This window comes from Alternaria novae-zelandiae (genome assembly GCF_023758075.1).
Source record: "Alternaria novae-zelandiae strain BMP 2774 chromosome Unknown scaffold_19, whole genome shotgun sequence".
Classification (NCBI taxonomy): domain Eukaryota; kingdom Fungi; phylum Ascomycota; class Dothideomycetes; order Pleosporales; family Pleosporaceae; genus Alternaria; species Alternaria novae-zelandiae.
Genome location: NW_026056979.1, coordinates 647932 through 669635, shown reverse-complemented (window position 1 = coordinate 669635; position 21704 = coordinate 647932). Strand labels below are relative to the sequence as shown.

The following is a 21704-nucleotide window of genomic DNA, read 5'->3' as shown; positions in this document are numbered from 1 at the left end:
CGCAGGGAGATTGTGAGCGACTCAGTGCATGGTAGGCGCGGCGGGTCGTGGGTGCCGAATGTGGATGTGGAGGGAGAAGGAGTTTTCGCTGTCCAGGCTGCCGCGAGACACGTGAGAGAAGGCGCGACGGGGTGAGGTGAACGTCGGCCTCGCGATGGCAGTGAGCCCTCACGACACCCGATGGCATGGCGCACGGACAGCGATGTTTCGCGAACATGCCAGGTCGCTTTGGGCCAAGGCCATGGGCGCCGCCGGGGGCTCTGGACGCTGGACGGCAAATCGTCAGCGGCCAAGTCAGAACCGCTCCAGGGCTGCCCGCTGCCGTGCAAACCCACTCTGCCAATAGGCGCAGCGCCTAGTCGAGATTTGCTTTGGAGCGCCCGGTGCGTCCGTGGTTTTGCCAACCGACGTAATTCATATCGCATGCAGGCTAGGTCGCCTACTGCTTCCAAGGATGCACATGGCTAGCTTCATGCCTCTCTGTCCCACCACCCAAGTATAGACACGACACCCCCGGCAGCCGCACGACGACGGGATCAAGCAATATACCTCCCCCCTCGCTCCAAACAACATCGCCACTTTGTTTCATTGCGCACCTGTCAGGCTGTTTCAGGTAGCGGTGGCTCGGTAGCCAGCATTTATAGTCTGCCAAACGTCCGACTGTTGCGCCCGCCTCGCCCGCCGATAGCGCGAACTCCCACGAGGATGAACCACCTGTACTGATCTGGAGACTGCCCGCATACACGCCCCCCGACCCGACCCAGTCTTGGAGAGCAGCTGTAAGCATGGCGCAACGAACCCACACCGAGGGCTGCCGGCCTGGCGATACCCTCGTCGTAGTGCGTATGTTTCCCCTCACCCGTGCTGCCACTGCGTCGCACATGCCAGCGACAGCTGCTGACAGCACTTGCAGACGAGTTCCTCGCCCGCAGTCCCGACGAGCTGAGCCTGAGGCGCGGAGACCGCATCGAGCTGATTGAGCGCGACGACGACTTTGGCGATGGCTGGTTTCTAGGCAAGAACACCGAGACGGGAGAGAACGGCCTGTTTCCTGAAGGTATGTTGCGCTATCGACGGCAGCACAGTAGTGCACATCCCCTATCTATCTGATCGTCATGCTTCCTTTTGCGAGCAACACAGCTGATGTATATCAGTATACACACGGCCAGCACCCAAACCGACGCCCATCCCGACCATGCTCTCGCGCAATCCCTCGCAAATGTCCGTGCAATCAGAAAAACCATCGCCTCAGCCCGGCATGGCCGTTTCTGAGCCGCCGACCACCGCCGCACAGCCACCAGCTTCCACGAGCGCCCCTCCACCTTTAAAGTCTGCACCCACAGAGCCCCTGAACATCGCGTCGGGACCAGAAGTTGCTCGCCGAACATCTATACAAAATGGCCCGCGGAGCATCAGCATGACGTTGAGCGGGGAGGCGCCACCAGAAGACGAGACGATAGGAAGCCCCGTCATGCACGAAACGCTGAGCGTCATCGACGAGCACATCACGGGCATGAGCACGCCGCGCCACAGCGCCGTGGGCAAGGAGATACGGTCCAATGACTCGGGAAGCGAATACAGCAGCCACCACCGGCTGTCATACATCAACGGGCAGGAAACCGACGAGGAGGAGCAGAGCTGGCACACCGAGGAGGAGGTCAAGACATGGTCGCCTGCGCGCGTCGCCGAATACCTCGAGGACGCGGGCGTGGAGAAGAAGCACTGCGATGTGTTCCGCGACCAAGAAATCGATGGCGAGGCGCTGCTGGGCGTGGACCGCAACTTCATCTTCATGCAGGAATTCAATCTGGGCCCCATGGGACCACGACTGCGCACGTGGATGAAGATTAACGCCTTGCAGTCCGAGGTCAAGAACGCGAAGGAAGCCGAAGCTGCAAGGACGACCCTTCTCCTGCCGCCTTCAGATAGCCCAGACGAGTTCCCAGCCGATATGGGAAGGAGCAGGGCTGCATCAACTGGGGCGGTCCTTCCTCGCATACCGACGCTCAGGGAAAGCATCGGATCCCGAGGCAACACCAGCCGTCAGCACATCCCACGTGCAGCCTCATCCGCCGGCCGATCGTCTACCATCGACGCGACCTCTCCACTGATCCAGCACACGCCCGCCTCACCTACGCCCGGTTCGCCTAGACGACCCTCCGCTGCTTCCGTCCGAAGTATGAACCACAGCAGACGCCACTCTTCTATCGAATACGGGCAGGGACCACCCACGCCTAGTACGCCCAGTTTAATGAAGCCGCCTACATCTGCACCCATGGCCGCCCACGCACACAGGAAGACGCCATCATTCGACCGCAACTGGACCATGGGTTCGACATCGCTGTCCAAGTCCGTACAAGATATCGGCAGACCGGTCTCATCACATCACCATCATGCTTCAAGTACCAACGGAACTACGTTCGACTTCCGCGAGGCCGGCTTAGGCTCCGGGGATCTCGACCGCGGCTACTTTTCCGGAGGCGAGGTCGACAACCGCAAGAGTAGCAGGAACGTTCTGCGCAAGAGAGAAAGCGCCGCGAGCCATTCACGCAATGCTAGTTACACGACCGAAGGCGCACAGCGCGCGTCGTTCAGTCGCCGACACAGCCGAATCGGCAGCGCAGATTCGGCTCTCCGGCCAGCGAGTCCAATTTCCGCTGCCGCGAAACAGTACTACGGTACCAGCACCAAAAGCGAGCGCAGCTCTAGTGCATTCGACTTTGTGCGCCCTCTCAAGCCAGCAAGCGAAACGCATCCAACCGTGACCAAGCTCTCATATGATGCGCACAGCATTGACGCCATTGCAAATTCGCCCCACGTCGCAGGTAGCGAGACCTCAAGCACAGGTCGTGCATCACCTTCGCCAGCTGCTGTACCATCTCATACGCGCTCGTTCTTCAGCAGTAAAAAGGGATCACAATCTAGGGGTCTTCGAGCGATATCAGACGCGATAACCGGCGGCGAGAAGGCGAATTTGAGCTCCGCCGATGTTTCCACCACACAACACAAGGACTCACCGATGCAGTCACCCTCGCGGACGGGATCTAGCACACCCTCTGGAACATCACTATCGAAGAGTTTCGAGCTTGAAAAGGCCGATAACAACAGGCGGTTTACCGCTGGCTCGACCACGCCCAAGGACGCAAAGAAAAAGGCCAAGAAGCATGGCACTAGTGCATATCTCAAGGGCCGTCAGCAGATCACCCCGCAACAAGCCATGGAGAACTGCGACTACAGCGGCTGGATGAAGAAGAAGTCTTCGAGTCTTATGACGACATGGAAGACGCGCCTATTCGTGCTTCGTGGCCGCCGCCTTGCCTACTACTACACGGAGAATGATACCGAAGAGAAAGGTCTCATCGACATATCGTCGCATCGCGTGCTACCAGCGAACAACGAGAGGATGACAGGCCTCCATGCGTCTCTAACAGGTGCGGCCAACTCACCTACATCTCCGCACAATGCCACCATACAGACAACGGCATCTGCGGATAGCGCCAAAGGCATTCCAGGTCTGGAAGAAGACGTCTCAGGCATGTTCATCTTCAAGCTTGTACCACCTCGTGCAGGGCTACAGAAAGGTGTCCAGTTCACCAAACCCATTGTGCACTACTTCGCGGTCGATAGCCTTGCCGTGGGCCGACTCTGGATGGCTGCGCTCATGAAAGCCACAATCGACCGAGACGAAGCCCTTCCCTTTACAACCACCTACCAGCAAAAGACCATCTCACTGGAAAAGGCACGCGCGATGCGTCAACGGCCACCAAACCTCATGGACGAAGACGGAATCGAAGATGCCGAAAGGAAGAGCGAGATCTCGAAAGAGAGCATCCAAGAAAGCACCATTCACGAAGAAGACGAGAAGGGCCTCGCGATATCGGGACTTGATGACGCGAAGGCGCTGTTGGCGTACGCCGATAGCCCCGAGGAACACAAACACGACAGCACCGCAACGGCGATTGCGATGTAGTCGAAATAGTGTCGTGTCTCCTCTTCCCTCTCTCTCTTCTGATACCATCCCGTTCGATTTCAAGTTCAGTACATGCATTAATACTCGCCCGCTCCACGGATTGCTGTCATCGGAGACGATAGCAATTGCATCAGCGAGGCTTTGGGTCAGGCGTTCTTTCCAGCGATAGCGAAACCCACAACCATTTTTCTTTTTCTTTTTCTCATCAATATACTGTCCTGAAGGCTGCCTAGGTAGTCATCCTTCATCACAACAACATACCCCTCTCTGTTCTGCTTTCATCGGTGGTTTTGCGATATAGCCTTGCGTGCGTCATATACTGCATCTTAGCATTATCGATGATGAGAATCTTTACCTTCACCTGTCTTGCGCTGTCTGTTATCTATGATGGTAGAATGAAAGAGGATCTAGCGAAAAGCGAGGCTTTATAGCTTGTCTTTGTCGAGCGCGGATAGATGTAGTTAGTGCCTGTATGGAGAGATGACAATGTGTAATAGTACGATTGATAGACTGGATTCCGCGCTTGGAGTAAGTGACTGTGAGGCTTTGCTTGACGTGATGCCGCCGTAGTCGCACCAGAGTAATCCGTTCCATCTCTAGCTATGTAACGCTCGATTCCAAATATAACAGTACCGGACAACGATACGGGTATAGTACTGCACTGACAGACAGCTACTACGAGAGCGTCAAGGACCGTAACGGGCACTTAACGCTACAGGCGCAAAGGCAGGAATCGGAAGTCCGATTGATGCGCCGGTAAGCTTTACCAGTAAGAAGAAAAGCATGAAGACAGAAAAGAGGCTCGTCATGTGTTTTAACATTTGTTTATTTGTTCTTCTTCTTTCCTTGAGTCAAGGTCCTGCGCAGTGCAGCCTTCCATCCATCCATCCATCCAACGATGTGTTATATAGTACTGAAACTTATGAATCTAAAGCGAGTGTCTTGGGGGGGTATCATCATCTCCATCTGCATTCCAAACAAATCAAACCACACAAAAAAAGCGCAAGCAAACCACCAAACCATGGAAAAAAACGCCAATGCTGATGCTGCTGTAACGCAAGACCATCGCTGTTTGCTAAGTGAGGGACTCTCACATCACACTCCTCTTCCTCCTCATCTTAATCTTCAACTCACTATTCTCCCTCTCCTTCGGACTCTCCATTGGTGCAAACCAATCCCGGAGTCCACATTGCTCTTCCAGACTCCTGAAGAGATCGTCCACGCGATCAAGCATCCAGCCACTCCGTATCCGCGCACCGGGCTTCGCGTAACCCAGTTTGAAGCTGTTGGAAATTGCGCAACTGCCCTCGTTGAAGGAGAATTGCATGCAATCATCCTGTTCTTCACACAGCGTACGGCAGTGTTCAAAGGACTTCCAGGCGTTGCGCTCGAGTTCGTTGGCGACGGCGGAGTGGTCGTGGGCGTTGTATTCTTTGTCGGCGGACATGTTGTCCCAGGCTGTGACTGAAGGGCCGATCTTAGGTCGCACGAGCTCCATGAAGATGTCGCGGTGGCGCAGCAGAATCGGGTGTCTGTTGTACCAGTCCTGTTCGAAAGACCAGAGTTCTTGGATTTCGGTGGGCGAAACGTGGTGATACGTTACAGCCGGGTAGCACCAGAGGTCGCGGTCGATTTTGGAAGTCGCAGGATCGAGCGTCGCCGGGGAGTCGCCTTGGAAGTGGGGGAAGGCGCGGTGGAGGGGGATGTTTACGTCTTCGAGGACTTTGCCGAGAGCGCAGTCGCCGACCCAGTGGGTTTTGGTGAAATCTTCGTATTCGGAGATGCGGGGGGAGCGTTGGGCGGAGACTTTACGTGCGGCGGGGGCAGAGAGGGCGAAGCCTGCGCCACCGTAGGCGAATTCGACTTCGTTGATGAAGAGGTGCTTGCCGATGTAGTAGGACTTGCTGTCATCGAAGTTGCTGAGGAATTCGAGTAGGTTGTTCCAGTTGACGTAGGTGTCGGCTTCCATGAAGAAATACCATTTGGCGTCTGGCTTCTCCTCGAGTGCTTGGTCGATCATGGGGAGGAACTTCCACTTGTCGAGCTGCCAGCCATCGTTGTCGGTTCGCAGGTAGTCACCCTGCGACGATCCGGATAGCGATGTGAGAACTTCTTGTCGTTTCACGCCTCGTCTTCCGTGCTCTTGTAGTTGGTGGTACAGCTTGAAGTCGTCATTCGTCTTCTTCGTCTCTTCGCTAACTCCTTCGAGGACGTCGTGGACGACGTGTCCGTCTATCTCCTCTTCCAGGTCCGAGTGTATAACATAGTGGGGGACGCAACGTAACGTGGTACGGAGGTGCACCGGCACCTTTTCGAGTGATTCGGTGGCCCCGGTTCGCAAGACGACCAAGACGTCATCGGCGAGCTTGGACTGCGGGCAAAAGAGTTCCTGGGGGTGCTCATGCGCCGAGGTCTTTGCGGCGTGGAAGAGCGGCGGGGTGGCCTTGGTGAAGATATTAAGGACGGATACGGCGAATACGGCGCAGAAGATTAGTCGGCATAGGAAGGAGCGATTAGGCATGGCAGTCTAATAGTGGTGGTGCAGCGCCGGGCTGAACCGCGAATAGTCTAAGTAAAGAGTGTAGTGGGTGGAAAGGACAGTATAGTAATAAGAAGAATGAACGTGTGTATGGATCTCGCTAGTGTTCTGATAGAGAGTGGAGATGCGGTGCCGTAGCCATCGGATGCCGGCGGAGGTTGGGCAAAGCGGGGAGCGAGGTAGCAGCGGAGTGTAGTTCGTATGAATAAGGAAAGACGAGGAAGGTTCAAGGGAGGAGGCATGCTCCTCTTGAGCGACTTGTAGGCTATGGCGATCATAACCTTTTGGCATGACCGTGTGCGCAAGTGGCCGAAGCGACCTGGCGATCAATGCCCCCGGTGTGGATTCGTCAAATGCGCCGGACCTGTCACGGCGTGTCATTCCCGTGCGAGTAGGATCGCCACAAACCGCGGTGAGCAGGGCATGATGATAATGGCGCGTTATGAAGCACGGCGCTGACCTTGCAGCATGGCTGATGCTACTCTGAGGCTGCGCCGTACGAGCTTACGGGGGCGTGAAGCTGCACAGTGGCAGAGTTTTGGGTGTGGTAATGGGTGCCGAGGGGCTGGTAACCTGGGGCATGAGGCGTTGCGCCTACCGCTTCTAGCGCTACGTCATGGCCCGTTTCAGGTGGCTGGTTTGGGCATCGCGGATTCGGATCGGCATTTCCTGCTGCCTCATTGTGGAAGTTTGTATCCTGGCGTTGATCTCCATCATCAATCCAAATGAACGCGCGTCGACAAAAGGAGTACCCTCGGAGTGCCCTCACCTGATCTTTGTGAGGGATATTCCATGCTTCGACGTCCCATGGGCAGTTCACGATGCCTCATTTCCGCCGTTCCTGTCAAATCCACCACTCACGCTACTCCGCTTGGAGTCGTTCAACACTGAAAAGAAATTATGCGCGACAAAGTTCGGGTCGTGATACGAGAGTCCTGCCGATGCGACGGTGGTTCAAACAACGCGCATGGATATTTTCCTTCTGTCCGCAAAGGAACAGTAGCAAACCACGAAGGGGTCTTGTTTCAATGCCTGTCTTCACACAATCTTCTTTGTCGGCTTCACAACATCCCCTTCCAGTCTTGCTTCTTTGATTCAATAGCCTTGCGTGTATCAACTGTGTATAAAAGCTAACCTCACGACTACTCCTTGTCTTTCAAAAAAGCATACTAACTTCCTCAACGCTCAGCGCCCGAATACGACCCAAGTAACGGCGAAGCAACGGCAAACCAGTCCAAAAGGAACGTTGCACTACCAAACTTCTACCATGAGTCAACAGTTTTTCCAACGGCAGCAGCCGGGTATCGCTGTCCAATATCCCGAGATTACTCAACGGCAAGTGTGGGCCCTCGCTGCCGGTTATGTACTTTACTTCGTTCTGAGCATTACGGCTCTGATATGGTATAACCGATATGTGGAAGGGAGAGATCGTCAGCGTTGAACGCTGAGTGCGCATGGACAACTGCTGCAAACATGGAGCTCTGTTGATGAACACGAATACTGTAAGAGTCCTTAGGCTGGTGCTGATGGTCGACTGAGTCTTCAGGTCACGCGGACTTGACCTCATGTTTCCCGATACCCTTGGTGGCATGAGAGCTGGAAGGCGTTCTTTGGTGTTATATTTTCAACGCTGTTCTTTTCGCTTCTCGTGTCTATTTGCTGAGATTCACCTTGTGCTCGCGGGTCTACGGCCTGAGCCATAAAGTCAAGCTTCACAAAGCGCAGCGAATAGTCGCCGCTCATGAAAGGCATACGCTCAATGCCAGTCTACATATACACCTACGGCTCCCTACTTACGTACATAACAAGGTCATAGTGAGATATACGTGACGGCTGGTCGCACCGTCCCAAAATCATCACAGTACTGGAAGCGTCAAAGAGCGAAGTTGAAGTGTGTTGCTTCAGCCGCCAGCTGAGAGGCTATACAAGCCAACACGCCCGTCATCTGGGTTGAGTTCACGAGTTCGGTAAGGACCCATTGGAATGCACATCAGGCCACGAACGAGCGGCACCGGAGCGTTCTCCGACAGCTCAGTGTCTTCAACCCACCAAAACAGTCGCTCGGCACTTTACACTTCACCGACCATAGCCCAAAACGAATACCAGGACGGTGGAACACGGCGCGAAGCTATCCAAAATGCATGCAGACCGTTAGCTGAACGTTTGCGAAGTAGCCGGAAGACTGTGGGGCGCCACGCATTTTTGATCACTAGTCACACCGACAGATGTTAAGATGGCAAAAGGCCGTGGTGGTACTCACCCAAGTACCTCTGCACGAGGTGTCCGGCGACGCTTCGCGATTAGCACTTGCAAATCTTGACTCCAAAGCCTCCTACCTGGAGTCGCTTGAGAAATGTGCTCTAGCATTTGCGGCGACTGTACACATCCCAAGCACAACTTCATTTTCTCTCCCTCATGTACATCCCGAGCAGCCGAAGAATGACGCTGCAATAAATTAAATCGCATAAATCAACCAATGAACGCTCCATCCTTCGCGGCATGCAAGACCCTTAGCCATTTCCATGTTCCATGCTAGGAAGAACATCGGTATGATTCTGAAACTGCGCTAAACCGCCCTTTGTTCTCCAGCTCTCCAACTCCTGACCTCACGACGTCCTTGTACGACCATCAGCAACTGTACATTCAGCCGCAACGTCCTTCAAAATCAAGCTTTTTGCGGAATGTTTATCAAACACCTCGTATATGCACCCCGCTGTGTCCAGCATCCAGCCAGCCAGCAAAACTCCCGGACGCCTCATTAAACGTGGTGGTCCGGGAATTACGTCCCGGCACTTTACCAGCGAGTAAGAAGGAGCCGACAATAGCGCCGCAATATATGAACCTCGCGTCCTAGTGCACCCATGTGTCGTACACCTCTTTGTCCACTGCCACCGCAAAGCCAAGTTTGACCGCTTACCCCAATAGATGAAAATGATTACTGTGGGCAAGCATGTTTGCTCTTGTTTCTACACGTGTGCAGCGCTAATAGTGGGTGCTGACGTGCTGGGCGTGTCTTGAGATCCAGAAATCATCTCGGCTGCGGCCTTGTGCCACCGGTTGCAAGGGCTCTTAGGGCTGGTTGGTACCGTGTGGGAGGACGGGAAGGTGGCTAGGACAGGCGTTGATGGCATTTTGTGGGGTAGATGGTAAGTCTAGATGATGTTTCGTCATGGGTGTTGGGATGGATGATGGAGAAGTAACTTGGCGTATATGGATATATAAACCTCACTGCTCTCTTCCAATAGACCTGCTCAAACCGACAAGCTCGCCAAATCCAACTCTCATTACCCAACAACGATCTACCAAATCAACCATCCACTATGGTATCCATCAAGCAACTCTCCCTCCTGGCCTTGACCACCGGCTTCGTCACCGTCTCCGCCCAATCCACAGGCAAAACAACACGCTACTGGGACTGCTGCAAAGGCTCATGCGCCTGGGCAGGAAAGGCCCCCGTAAACAAACCCATCGCCACATGCGACAAGAACGACAACCCGCTCACAAACCTCAACGCAAAGAGCGGATGCGAGAGCGGAGGAGGCGAAGCATACATGTGCACCGACCAGTCGCCCTGGGCCGTAAACGACGATCTCGCATACGGATTTGCGGCTGTGAAGCTCGCGGGCAAGACGGAGAGTGATTGGTGCTGTGCTTGCTACGAGTATGTCTACCTCCACCACTCTGAACATTTGACCTCTTGAATGAAGAAACGGTAACTAACGACCCACCCCTCCAGGATGACATTCACATCCGGCCCCGTCTCCGGCAAGAAAATGATCGTGCAAACCACAAACACCGGCGGCGACCTCGGCGACAACCACTTCGACATCGCCATGCCCGGCGGCGGCGTCGGTATCTTCAACGCGTGTACCGCGCAATTCGGTGCTCCGCCCAACGGCTGGGGCCAACAGTACGGCGGTATCTCGTCGCGATCGGAGTGTGATGGTTTCCCTGAGAAGCTGAAGCCGGGCTGCCAGTGGCGGTTCGATTGGTTTAAGAATGCGGATAATCCGAGTGTGAGCTTTAAGGAGGTTACGTGCCCGAAGGAGTTGACGGATAAGACGGGGTGTGTGAGGCAGTAGGTGGATAGATGGGGTGAAGTGATTCGCTGTATATAACTATGATGGGGGAGATCTCCTCTTGTATATATGAACTTATGATAGAATGAACGATATTGATCAATGCGTTTGTCACACGAGAGGGGTGCGCGAAGTGTTAGAAGAGTATGCCGAAAATATGGCAAACGGAGAAATGTGTACAATGACCTATCTAATCCTGTTTGGTCGTAAACTCCTCCGTCTGACTAACTTCATGTTCACGTGAGCTCCCCGAGCTAGTCTGCGCCAGCTTCCCATTGATACCCGCAATCGCACTCTCAACAGCCGCCGCCACATCAATATGGAAAAACGGTCTGTTTTGTCCATGCACAGTCGTCACCTTGCCACTCGGCAAACCCTTACTCCTGTTAACAGCACTAATCTCATCCTGCGCCTCCTCATCATGCAACTTCGCCGCTGAGTTATCAAGAGGCGCGTAGCTGTACACTGGGTTCCAGTGCTGGCGCGCGGCGAAACGTTCGCGGTCGATGTAGCCGAAACCAGCGGTTGTCAGGGCGCGCTTGGTCCAGCGGCTGTTGATGGAGGCGAAGTGCCATTCTACCGTTTCGGGTGCGGCGTGGCGGTCGAGTTGGGCGCGGACGTCGATAAGCCCTTGGATTGATGTGACGTCGACGTTGTTGACGGCGCTGAAGTCTAGGATGATGGCGCGGAGGATGGGTCGGTTGTCGTCGACGTTGATTTGTTTTCCGCGACGTGGGCCTTATGAAAGTTAGTATATTGAACGGCGCTCGTTGTTTATGCGAAGCTTACCTGGGTCGTTCCATGGCCGGTCACCGATCTTTTGGTACTTATCGAGTGTTGTTGGGCGAGAGATGGTCTGGGCATGGTGAACGAGTTCATCCATGTAGCCTTGCTGGTTGAGATATGTGAAACCCTCGGTGAAGCGGTAGATTAGTACACCGGGATAAGGAGTCTCGATATCGACCAGCGGGTTTGAGCCATCCTTGCGGCTTATTGGAATAAACGCTTCACGAACAGCAGCGGAAGATCCAGGAGCGAAGTGACCATCGTCCTTGTTGGCCATTGTCTCTGGACTGGCGATGTAGATCCTGACTCTGCCTAGCACAGCTCCATGGGTGAATAGCTGGCGCCATAGTAGGAGTGCAAATGAGGCCGCGATGGTGACGTAGATGCCGTTTTCGATGTTCGTAAAGATTGTTACGAAGACACCTGCGAAGAAGATCACTACTTCTAGAGGCGACGTTTCCCAAAACTGGAAGACCACGTTGGGTGGCGTGATTAGATCGCCGACAGCGTGAATGATGACGGCGGCAAGGGCGGCCGAAGGGATGTAGAAGAAGACTGCCGTCAAAGCATACAAGGCGAGTAGGACGATGACTGCAGTGAAGATACCAGCGAGCGGGGTACGGACACCTGCTTTCGACTTGATAGCGGTTCGCGAGAACGAGCCGGTGGCCGGGTAGGCGCCCAGGAATGGACCGATAACATTCGTAAATCCGACGGCGACGAGTTCTTGCGAGGCTAAACAGCAGGATTAGTACTTCCTCATCGGAGACCTGAGAACCACTTACGGTTGATGACGTAGTTGTTGATGCGCCCAAAAGACTTCGAGATTGCGATGTGCTCCAGAATCAACACGATGATCGTGACTGGAATGTCAGGCGCGATTGCTGAGAGAAGCTTAGTGTCCATCTTCGGAGCTCCAGCGTGCTGGAATCCTCGTGGCACGCGGCCCAAGATTTTGAACTTTGCCATCTTGACATCGTTCTTCGCGTTGTGGAGACCTGGAATGTCCTTATTGGCAAGCCAGCTGATCATGATGTAAAGCAGAATAACGAAGGCCATCCGCAGTGTGCTGACGAAGAACCAGACCTTTTGCTTCGATGGCTGCTTCTTCGACATGAAGTTGCAAAAGATGCGGACAGCGTAGAGCATGAAAAGGGCAGTCAACCCCATAGCGGCATCCAGTTTTGTGCGTCCAAGGCCTTTGAGGGTGTCGATGATGACCAGGTATGTGGGACCACGTGTGTTGACGCCAGAGATGCCCATGAGCGCTGGTACCTGACCGGCTCCAATGGAGATGGCAGCGCCGGTCATGAACGAGGTGATCGCAACCAGAGGAATAAGCTCGACAATCCTTCCGAGGCGGGTGAGACCAATGAACAGGAGAACGGAACCAGCAATGACGGAAAGAGCCCGGGCGATGTCCACGGCTTCAATCTCCGGCTGTTTATCCTGGATCTTGGTGACAATGTTGCCAACGATGGTGCTCATAACGGCAACAGTACCGATTGTGATGTCCTTGGATGTAGCGAAAGCCCAGTAGAGAATGAAACCGACGAAACTGGTGTAGAGTCCATACTCAGGAGGCAGCTTCGCCAGCAAAGCGTATGCCATACCTTGGGGAATAACGACAAAGCCGACGGTACATCCGGCGATAAAGTCTCCGAATAGCCATGTCAGGTTGTAGTGGAAGATCCAGTCCCAGAAGGGAAACAAACTTCTTAGGTAGCGTTTTGTGGCGGTTGCTGACGGTTTGAATCGAGAAAGCCATTCCTTTGCGGTCGGTTCGCGCTCGACGTCTACACTTCGTTAGCTACTGCCGTATGACAGACTATACAGTATTTACATGTTTCCACGGAGGATATTGATGCAGCGCCAGAGACCTCGGGCTCTTTTCGGTAGTCAAGATTGATTCCAAGCACCTTGGCTACTTTCTGACCAGCGGATGCCATGTTGGCGGACGTCGTCAGCGAGGGCTGTGTTCTGGGCTCCTAGGATTCAGTGGATAAGAGGTTAGAGAAGTCAAGTAAAGCTCCGGCAGTATGGAAGTCCCCAGAGTCGCGCGCGTTGATATAAGGTAACGAGTATCTAGGAGACCCGACGTTTTGCCAGACTGAGGGAAGATGGGTGCAACCTTATAGCAAGCTGTGTGAACGAGCCCCCCGTGGAGAAGTAGTGGGAGAATGTCAACTTCGGTCAAATAGAAATGCCACATAGTTCCAGGTCCAAGGCGGAGGCACAGCCGCATGTGCTATGGGCCGACGCCATCCCAAGGATTTGACGTCTAACAAGACGGCACATTGCGCTTGGCGTGGGCAGAGCGTGCGAGAGAAGCTTTCCGTGCAAATCACAGTACAGCATTGCTATCACTGCACAGCGCCCGATCATGACGTGCTTTGCATTGAGCAAAATCCTACTTATTGGCAGATGGAAGACGAGGAATTTGGCAGGCTGGGCTCAGCGAAGCGTTGAGCTTGTGAGGTCTGGGCTTCCGAAGGCGGAGATATGGCGTTTGAGGCGTTGGCGGATCGCGTGGGAGATCTGGGGTCGCTGGTTGGCCATGGCTAGCGTACACCTACAATGTCCTAAACATCATCCGTGCAACCAATCTGTGCAGTTACCTCTTTGTTTAGTTATCTTCGAGTTCTTCAACAAGAGATTACCAACGAGAGGAAGAAAGGTGGACATGCCCAGCCTTGCATTATCTCAACAGACTGACATCTGGTGGGAACTATTCGCGTAACGTTCGCAATTGATGCCAAGGATTGCGACATCTCGGTTGGCGGCATTGGCACCGAATGCGATGCTTACCTGGACAGGTCTACTGCAGCCGCATTAGCGCCCGAAAGACGGCGCTGTAAGTAGGCTGTCACACAGGCCGGCAGGTGTGAAAGGCTAATGCACTGAAACAAATGGCGAGCATGCAAGCGCGCCCTCTTGTGTATCTTCGAAAGATTCGGTACGTTCCGCCTGAACGTGGAAATCAATCCGATGTTTCGATGGAAACATTAGCTAAGAAGGTAGTTTTTGTGTGCAGAAACGGAAGAAGATGCAATCTTATTGCTGAGCTCTTGGACGTGGTTCAGAACTCAAGGGTCTCCGCAAAGCCACATTCGGGATCGGTAATCTGGGTAAGGTTCCAGCCTCATTTGCAGCGTAATAAGCGCCAGATCCATCTCCAGATGCTGTACAACCAGGGTATCGGGTTGAGATCACCCATGCGCGGACTTTCCAGCTGAACTCTTACCTGAATCGCTTAGGCTATGCGAATCGACTTCGTGGTAGCACGCCATCTGAGGCATGTATCACACTCGCGCGGGCCAGCGAATCGACACGCTCTTCAAGAAGAAGCAACGGTCCAGCTACGCACGCGCTCACGACCTAGCGGAATGCCACTACAACCAGCCTGTATCGCCTCTTCAGCCCGCGTGCTACGATGTGTAATTGTCCAAGATGCTTGGATGCCACTGGTTTGCCACGCTATAATGCATGCAACCAGGACCAGCGACGTGGGTTCCAGCAAGCACGAGCCGAGAGTCTGGAACAATACGGAGTCTGCATGATCTGCGGGTATTCCGACGCAGCAGGAGGCCATATCCTCGTGAGGGTTGATGAAGCGAGTGGCGGTTCATCCCGGACGTCTGGCCTTCCCAGCCCTATGCACCTTCGTATGTATATCGCCGAGAAGGGTCTGGAGTTCGTAAGAACGTGGGATGGCCGACTACGACGGGCTGACTGTTGTCCTTATGGGGGTTCATGTCGGTCACCCCCTAGTCGGGCAATGGATGCCCGCAAAGAGGGAGGACTCGAAGGTATCGTGGTATTCGTTCGTGGGGAGTCGTTGTGGTAATGAAAGAGGTGAGTCATGGCGTGCTTGAGATTGGTAGCGCATTTGAAGATCAATAATGCGTGATCTGGCGAATGTCAGTACATTTGCGAATTGAGGCGTCCTCTGCTGTCAATGGCGCGTGCTAAATGCTGCGCATGTAGCTCCACGCAAATTTATGAACCATTCAACACCTGACTCCGTCGTGAATAGACATGATGCTGGTGTTCCGTAGTTGATGTGGGAGAAGCAGTCCCGCGTGAAGCCCCCGATGGAGCGCTGAAGCGATCACGAGATTACGTCATCGACCCTTCGCGAAAACCAAACACGCGACGCTGACCTCAGCTTCCAACACGCGACAACATGTGTGTCCTTTCGATAGGGCGAAATGCAGGTAAATCTAGATGCACAGCTGACTGATATTCTAAACTCCGTTTCTCGTCGTTCGGTGAAGCCTTAACGCCATAGAAAGTCGCGTCTCGCTCTTGATGCGTCCACGGGTGCCGACAAAAGCGGAGTGAGGGGTCAAAGGAAGCAACGATGACCTCAGCCCTGACCGGGGCGTAAGGCGACATTGCAAGGTAACGAGCGAGGTATATAACCTCTGGAATTGAGCCATGGTGGAAGCGCGACAACTATACACAGGTCTGTCGACGCGTGCGATGGCTTCCAAAAGTCTTCTTCTTCGGGGCGGCGTCGCTCTGATACATGATGCAAGCAACCACGTCGTTCCCACCAAATCCGATGTTCTTGTCGAAGACGGCAAGATCACAAGAATCGCGCATGAGATCAAATCATCTGAGGGAACTGAGACTATCGACTGCACGGACAAGATCATCAGCCCAGGCTTCATCGATACACATCGTCATGCTTGGCAAACACAGCTCAAAGGCAGGCACGCCAATGAGCAGCTGCTGGACTACATGGTGACTGGTATGGTTTCAAGTGGAACTACAGGATCTCCTTTTGACAAAGAGCAGGCAACTCGCAGTCTTTTCAATACTCGCCCGAAGATGTCTTTTACGGTCAGCTCGCTAGTTTGCTAGAGAGTATCGCAGCTGGCACGACTACAGTGGTTGAGCACGCACATATAACCCGCTCACCAGAACACGCCAAAGCCGCTATCGCAGGTACTGCATCTTCTGGCATGCGTTCCGTGTTCTGTTACACCCCAATCTCGCTCGTCAAGCAGTTCAACCCCCTCACCTGGCATCAAAACCTTCTCGAAGACTGGGTCATGAACACTTTTGAAGAGCTCGCCGATAACGGGCCTTTTGGAGACGGAAGGGTAACGCTGGGTTTCGCGTTCGACTTTTGGTTTTTGCCTGCACATATGATCAAAGATATATTCGCTAGGGTGAATGCCAAAGGCGTCAAGACGATTACCACACACGGCTCTGTATCGCTAGGAGGTAGTGTGATACAAGCAGCATCGGAGCATGGTCTACTCGATGAGAAGATCATCGTATCGCATGGTGGCACGATCGTCAAGGCTGATGCTGAACTCTTGAAGGCCGCTGGTGCATTCGTGAGTTCAACCCCAAGTTCAGAGCTCCAGATGGCCATGGGGAGATCTTACTGCTTCGATGCCTCATTCCCAGATGGAGGCGTAAGCGGAGATTCGATCGGACTGCAGGACAATGCCGCGCTCGGTGTTGATTGCCATTCCGCAACGGCTGGCTCCATTATCGCTGAAGCAAAGCTCGGGCTCGGAAATGCGCGAAATCACTACAACGAACACATCATGAAACAAGACAAGATTCCACGAGCTCTTCCCAACAGCCTCAGCGTCGAGGCCGCCTTCAATCTAGCAACGATCAAGGGTGCAGAGGCTGCAAACATGAGCAGCGAGATTGGGCGCATCGCCGAAGGGTACAAGGCAGATTTTGTCATTTTCGATGCTCTGAGTCCTAGCATGGTTGGCGCCGCACAACACGACCCAGTCGCCGCCATCATTCTACACTCCAGCCCGGCCGATATCGAGACTGTCATTGTCGATGGTATCATAAGGAAGAAGGATGGGAAGCTACTCCCAGTGCATGTAGACAGCGGCGCGAAAGAGATGATTGGTCATGATACTCTCGACTGGCCCAGTATTGCCAAAGAGATTGTCTCAGGCAGGGAGAAGATGCAGAAGGAGATTGACAAGATTGACTTCGACGAAGCATACGAGGCAATACTCAAGATGTTTCATGTTGACAAGGGGAAGTTGGTAGATTGAGATCTGTAGAGTATCTCCGGTATCGGAGAACGCCGTCACGTTGTTCAATCCCCGGCTGAGGAGAAGGAGTTGGTAGCTGATCTCCGTAGAGTATGAGCAGGGTCAATAAATACTGTTTCGATACCCAAATTCTGGTTGAGGGGGTTGATCGTTATCATTTGGCTGTTATAGATCGTACTTTGTATCTAACAATATAATACAGAGTTGCTACTTTCTGCGCAGCGGCCCTGCACAGGGTGTAATTTTTGCGAAGTAATAGCCCGCATTTTAAATACCTTGCTATAGCCTTCTTATACTTTATTATAGCCTGTTGCTGCTGCTAGAGGGGGTGCAACATAGCCCTTTTTAGCCGTGCACGCTCTACATTCATCCTTGGCAGCTTTAACAGCCGTCGGGCTTACTTACACCCGGCCTGTGCGGCTATTCACTCTGGTCGGCTTGGCCTATCACCTGGCATGGTAATCCGCCCTGCGTGCGTGGACTTTTTTCTCTCCAGATTGAAAGGAGGCAACAGCATCTAAAGCTTTGCTTACTGTGGAAAATGGCTTTGACAGATGTGAGCAATCGTATTGCATCTGAGAAAACACAAGCTATTGAACAGGACACAAAGGTAGGTGACATGTTGGCACCTGGGTGATCCTATGGCAGCTCTAGCCTGATCGAGTTAGACCAATCATGTGATGACGTGCACGGTGAGCACTGACCCAGCCGTAACATCCGCAGGTCTTTTCATTCCATCTTTACTTCGACCACAAAACATTTTCATTCGGCAGGTGATTCTCACTCTGCGCTTTGCATCATGGACAAGCGCATTATATCAAGAAAGGAGCGTGAGCAGGTGGAGCTACGCAAGTTACCCGAAGACCTGCGTCGTAAAAAGGAATGTCGCAAAGTAATTCGGCAGATTCTCAAGCAGCGCAAGGCTCTTAGTTTTCCTAGTGGCGAAAATCCAGGTCGAGACGACGACGACGACGACTGCGCTGAGCGCGGCATCCAGCAAATTGAAGCACGGCTTGATCAACAGCTGCAGCAAGGCCACAGGCCCTTGGTTCCGTTGAAACTCGCGACTTACATTCTTACAGCGAAGAGCTTCATCGAGGATACTACAGATGGGGATGGAAACTGCATTCACGATGGTTTGGTCCATGACGATGCGCCCGGTCGATTGTACATCGAGAAGATTTCGAGACAAGGAGACGACGTTGAAGTCAAGGCGAACTTGTGGTTCAAGTTAGGTACGAGGACCTGCCTCAAAGAGCAGGTTGAATTTACTGGATCGTGGCCAGATCTCGAAATACCCGCACTTGAAGAGATCTCAGTAAAATTCTGTGACGAATCGCAGGTCCGTTACAGAGGTGCATCGCAGAAACAGAAGGAGATGAACCAAGAGTCAATGCGAATCACTCTCGTCTTCCTCCGCGACGGCTACTTGAGTATGAGAGCCCAGGCGGTACCATTCTACACGATAAGGGAAGATGTTGAGTTTTATGGCATCGAAACGAGTAAAATAAAGGAAAGAGACAGCGGACTAATTGAGCGTCTCGAGGACAGCGACCCTGATACAACTGAGCCCAGCGACGAAGACACCACAGACAGCGAAAGCGACAGCGACAGCGATATTTGGTACAGCGATTACGACAAGGCACGAGCAAAACACGCGAAGCAAGAAGCACGTGGCAAAGCCATCGAAGCATGGCTTGAGGAACGCATTGCTTCAGGAGAGGAAGAAACCGTCGAAAGCATGGAAGCACGCAGAACAAGTCTGGAAGATTATAATCAAGTTCTCAAGTGGAATCTCTGGTCTACTTCATATCTCGACATGCTCGTCGCTAAAAAAGGCTGGCGAACTGATAATGAATTGTTCCACGGCGGCGGTTGCGGCAACTTCGAAATCACAACATACGGCCGGGTGGACGGTAGGCCTGCTAAGGGCACCCTGACTCTTCCGCCGCAGTACGATCACTTCCCAGGCGATCTTAAGTGGACGATGGAGAGAAGCGTTGTAAACTCTAAGCGACTTAACGCCATCATGTCCACCGAAGACTCGCCGCATAAACTGAAGTTTCGCATATGCTTTGTTGAGAATGGGCATATGAAGATACGCATTCCAGCTCACGAGATCAGAGGAAGCAGAGAAAACGGTCTCATCGACTTCTACGCTATCGCTGAGGACTTGCCAGGTTTTCGTCCTCATCAAAGGCGGCGTAGTGTGGTTAGAGAGTGGTGGGAAAAGACGCCTGATGGACTGGTGTACAACCCGCCTACCGGCGCTATAGAAGACAGTCGTAGCGAATGTTCGGACCACCCGGATAACTGTACGCACTTCGATCCATACGACCGTGGGTTTTAATAAATGGTTGTATAGTACATCGTTCGTCGAAATGAATTGATAGTGTTTTCACGACCTCGGGATGCGGCGGGTCAAAGACGGCTAGTGCAACCCCTTTCCGTAACCATGGACACCGTTCCGAGCCTTCCAAGGTTTTCTGGCCACACAAAACGCGTCGCAACATCACATTTCGAATTACACTTCTGTTACAGCTACGCCACAATCCCAGATCTACATACTTTCTGACGTCAACATGGCATTCCCAAATGGTGAGCCTGGCAAGGTACCGTTGTCTTGGCGCAAAACTAACCACGACGGTAGCGATAGGAGAAGTGTTTATGAGCCCAAGCGAAGAATTGAAATCCTTCATAGACCGTACGTCATAGTTCAGTGTCTTGCGCGATCGGTACTGATGTATTACAGGAATCGATGAACGATGGACCAATGCTGGATGCGGCGCAGAAGCTACATTGAAGCGCATCATGTGCTACCAAGACGCTGTAAGACACTATGCCGAAGCAGTACAGTCTTACGGTCGTATAAAAGCCTGGAATCCGGATTACCAAGCTTTCATGGACGCAATGCACGATTGCCTGCTAGATGAGGGCATTCCTAAGGAGCTACTCGTGCATCTAGAGCAGGTACTAGTCAGGCTTTGTGACGAGCAGTTCTGGGGAAACAATGATGTTGGCAAGGAACCGGTATCACAAGAGCAAGTCCAGCAGTTTCTTGCAACGCAATCTCTTCCAACGTACGCCGAAGCCGACAAGCCCGAGCCCAAAGGAGACAGCCCGAGACAAGCTTGGGCACGGTACATAGAAGCAGAGTTGGAAGACCGGAGAAACAACCCGCCTAGGGGTAGGATCCTGATAAGACCAGGAGAAAGCGACTCGGACAGATTGGACGGAGACATTTCGACCGAGGACGACATGTCTGGAGTCGAAGACGATGTGCCCGAGGACGACATCTCTGAAGACGGTATGCCTGGAGTCCATGCCGCTGAGGATGACATACCCGAGGACGAGATGAATGTGTACGAGGAGCTTCCGCCAGATCCGCGTATATTCGCGAATTACCTGAAAGAGAAGAGGTCACTCGCCCTCAAGAAGCACCAAGAATACATCGCCAAGGGATGGGCCCTGGTTCGATGGGTTGACAAAGAGATCGCACAAGGCAGAGAACATCCCGTGGGAGACGTCAAAGGCGAATGGGCTCTCTACTCCGATGTGCACCATCAGATGCAGCAAGACAACTGTGAAGACATCACGGACATGGAAACCAAGAACCTACACCTCCAACGCGGGAAGCTTTTGATACGAGATTGCGTTGGCGAACCTGGGTATGAGCTGGTGTTCAAAATGCCTTATCCTTCCGAAACGCCGGGCCTGAACTTTAACATACCAAAGATTAGTGTTCCTTCTACAGTCGCTTTAGAAGAGACCTTGTATTACAATAAGCCGGGGATTCCCGAGCGATGCCTTCGATTCCTGGGAAACGGTTATCTCTGTCTCAGCATACCTGCATGTTTGGTCGGAGGCGAGGGCGAAAAGCCCATCGCTTTCTTTGCTGTCTCACGCACGAAGGACAGGCATACCCGCGAAATGGAGTGGGCGAAAGTGGATGATCGATGGGAGTACCAAGGGTCTTACACAGAGGGCGACTCCGACCCTGAAGAGTTTTTCTGTTCTGCCGAGCATATGGGGGAAAAGTGTCCCATTGAGGACTGCCCGAAGCATGATTTGGAATTGAGGGCGCAGCTTGAGGAGCGAAACCGAATGGCCTGTATCGATCCTGGACCTCGGAGAGTCTACCAGAGCCCGGGTTGGATAGCTCTTTTCGGCACAAGGACGGGGTTTGAGTAGACCGGACGAGACGCCAGGCCACCTACGTAGGATTAGCTTGGCCCAACAGACTCATTGATACTGTCAGCCACTCATCCTTGCCAGCAATAAAATAA

The 21704-nt window shown here is 53.2% G+C and overlaps 7 protein-coding genes across 7 annotated transcripts; 5 read left to right on the top strand and 2 right to left on the bottom strand.

Moving 5' to 3' along the window:
- Positions 1 to 785: 785 nt before the first annotated feature.
- J4E88_008547 (uncharacterized protein) lies at positions 786 to 3970 on the top strand (the record flags this gene model as incomplete). The annotated part of the gene is made up of 3 exons (XM_049402157.1): positions 786 to 843; positions 914 to 1057; positions 1155 to 3970. The coding sequence occupies 3 exons, from the start codon at positions 786 to 788 to the stop codon at positions 3968 to 3970; spliced, it is 3018 nt and encodes a 1005-aa protein (XP_049252255.1).
- Positions 3971 to 5060: 1090 nt separating this feature from the next.
- On the bottom strand, positions 5061 to 6491 carry J4E88_008546 (uncharacterized protein; the record flags this gene model as incomplete). Its single annotated transcript, XM_049402156.1, has 1 exon — positions 5061 to 6491. One exon carries the CDS (start codon positions 6489 to 6491, stop codon positions 5061 to 5063), a length of 1431 nt encoding a protein of 476 aa, XP_049252254.1.
- A 3338-nt stretch (positions 6492 to 9829) lies between these two features.
- On the top strand, positions 9830 to 10591 carry J4E88_008545 (uncharacterized protein; the record flags this gene model as incomplete). Its single annotated transcript, XM_049402155.1, has 2 exons — positions 9830 to 10170; positions 10246 to 10591. The coding sequence occupies 2 exons, from the start codon at positions 9830 to 9832 to the stop codon at positions 10589 to 10591; spliced, it is 687 nt and encodes a 228-aa protein (XP_049252253.1).
- A 187-nt stretch (positions 10592 to 10778) lies between these two features.
- Positions 10779 to 13323, bottom strand: J4E88_008544 (uncharacterized protein; the record flags this gene model as incomplete). The annotated part of the gene is made up of 4 exons (XM_049402154.1): positions 10779 to 11326; positions 11378 to 12109; positions 12160 to 13170; positions 13218 to 13323. The coding sequence occupies 4 exons, from the start codon at positions 13321 to 13323 to the stop codon at positions 10779 to 10781; spliced, it is 2397 nt and encodes a 798-aa protein (XP_049252252.1).
- A 2491-nt stretch (positions 13324 to 15814) lies between these two features.
- Positions 15815 to 17418, top strand: J4E88_008543 (uncharacterized protein; the record flags this gene model as incomplete). The annotated part of the gene is made up of 2 exons (XM_049402153.1): positions 15815 to 16130; positions 16178 to 17418. The coding sequence occupies 2 exons, from the start codon at positions 15815 to 15817 to the stop codon at positions 17416 to 17418; spliced, it is 1557 nt and encodes a 518-aa protein (XP_049252251.1).
- A 799-nt stretch (positions 17419 to 18217) lies between these two features.
- On the top strand, positions 18218 to 19768 carry J4E88_008542 (uncharacterized protein; the record flags this gene model as incomplete). The annotated part of the gene is made up of 1 exon (XM_049402152.1): positions 18218 to 19768. One exon carries the CDS (start codon positions 18218 to 18220, stop codon positions 19766 to 19768), a length of 1551 nt encoding a protein of 516 aa, XP_049252250.1.
- A 461-nt stretch (positions 19769 to 20229) lies between these two features.
- Positions 20230 to 21609, top strand: J4E88_008541 (uncharacterized protein; the record flags this gene model as incomplete). The annotated part of the gene is made up of 1 exon (XM_049402151.1): positions 20230 to 21609. One exon carries the CDS (start codon positions 20230 to 20232, stop codon positions 21607 to 21609), a length of 1380 nt encoding a protein of 459 aa, XP_049252249.1.
- Between the last annotated feature and the right edge of the window lie 95 nt (positions 21610 to 21704).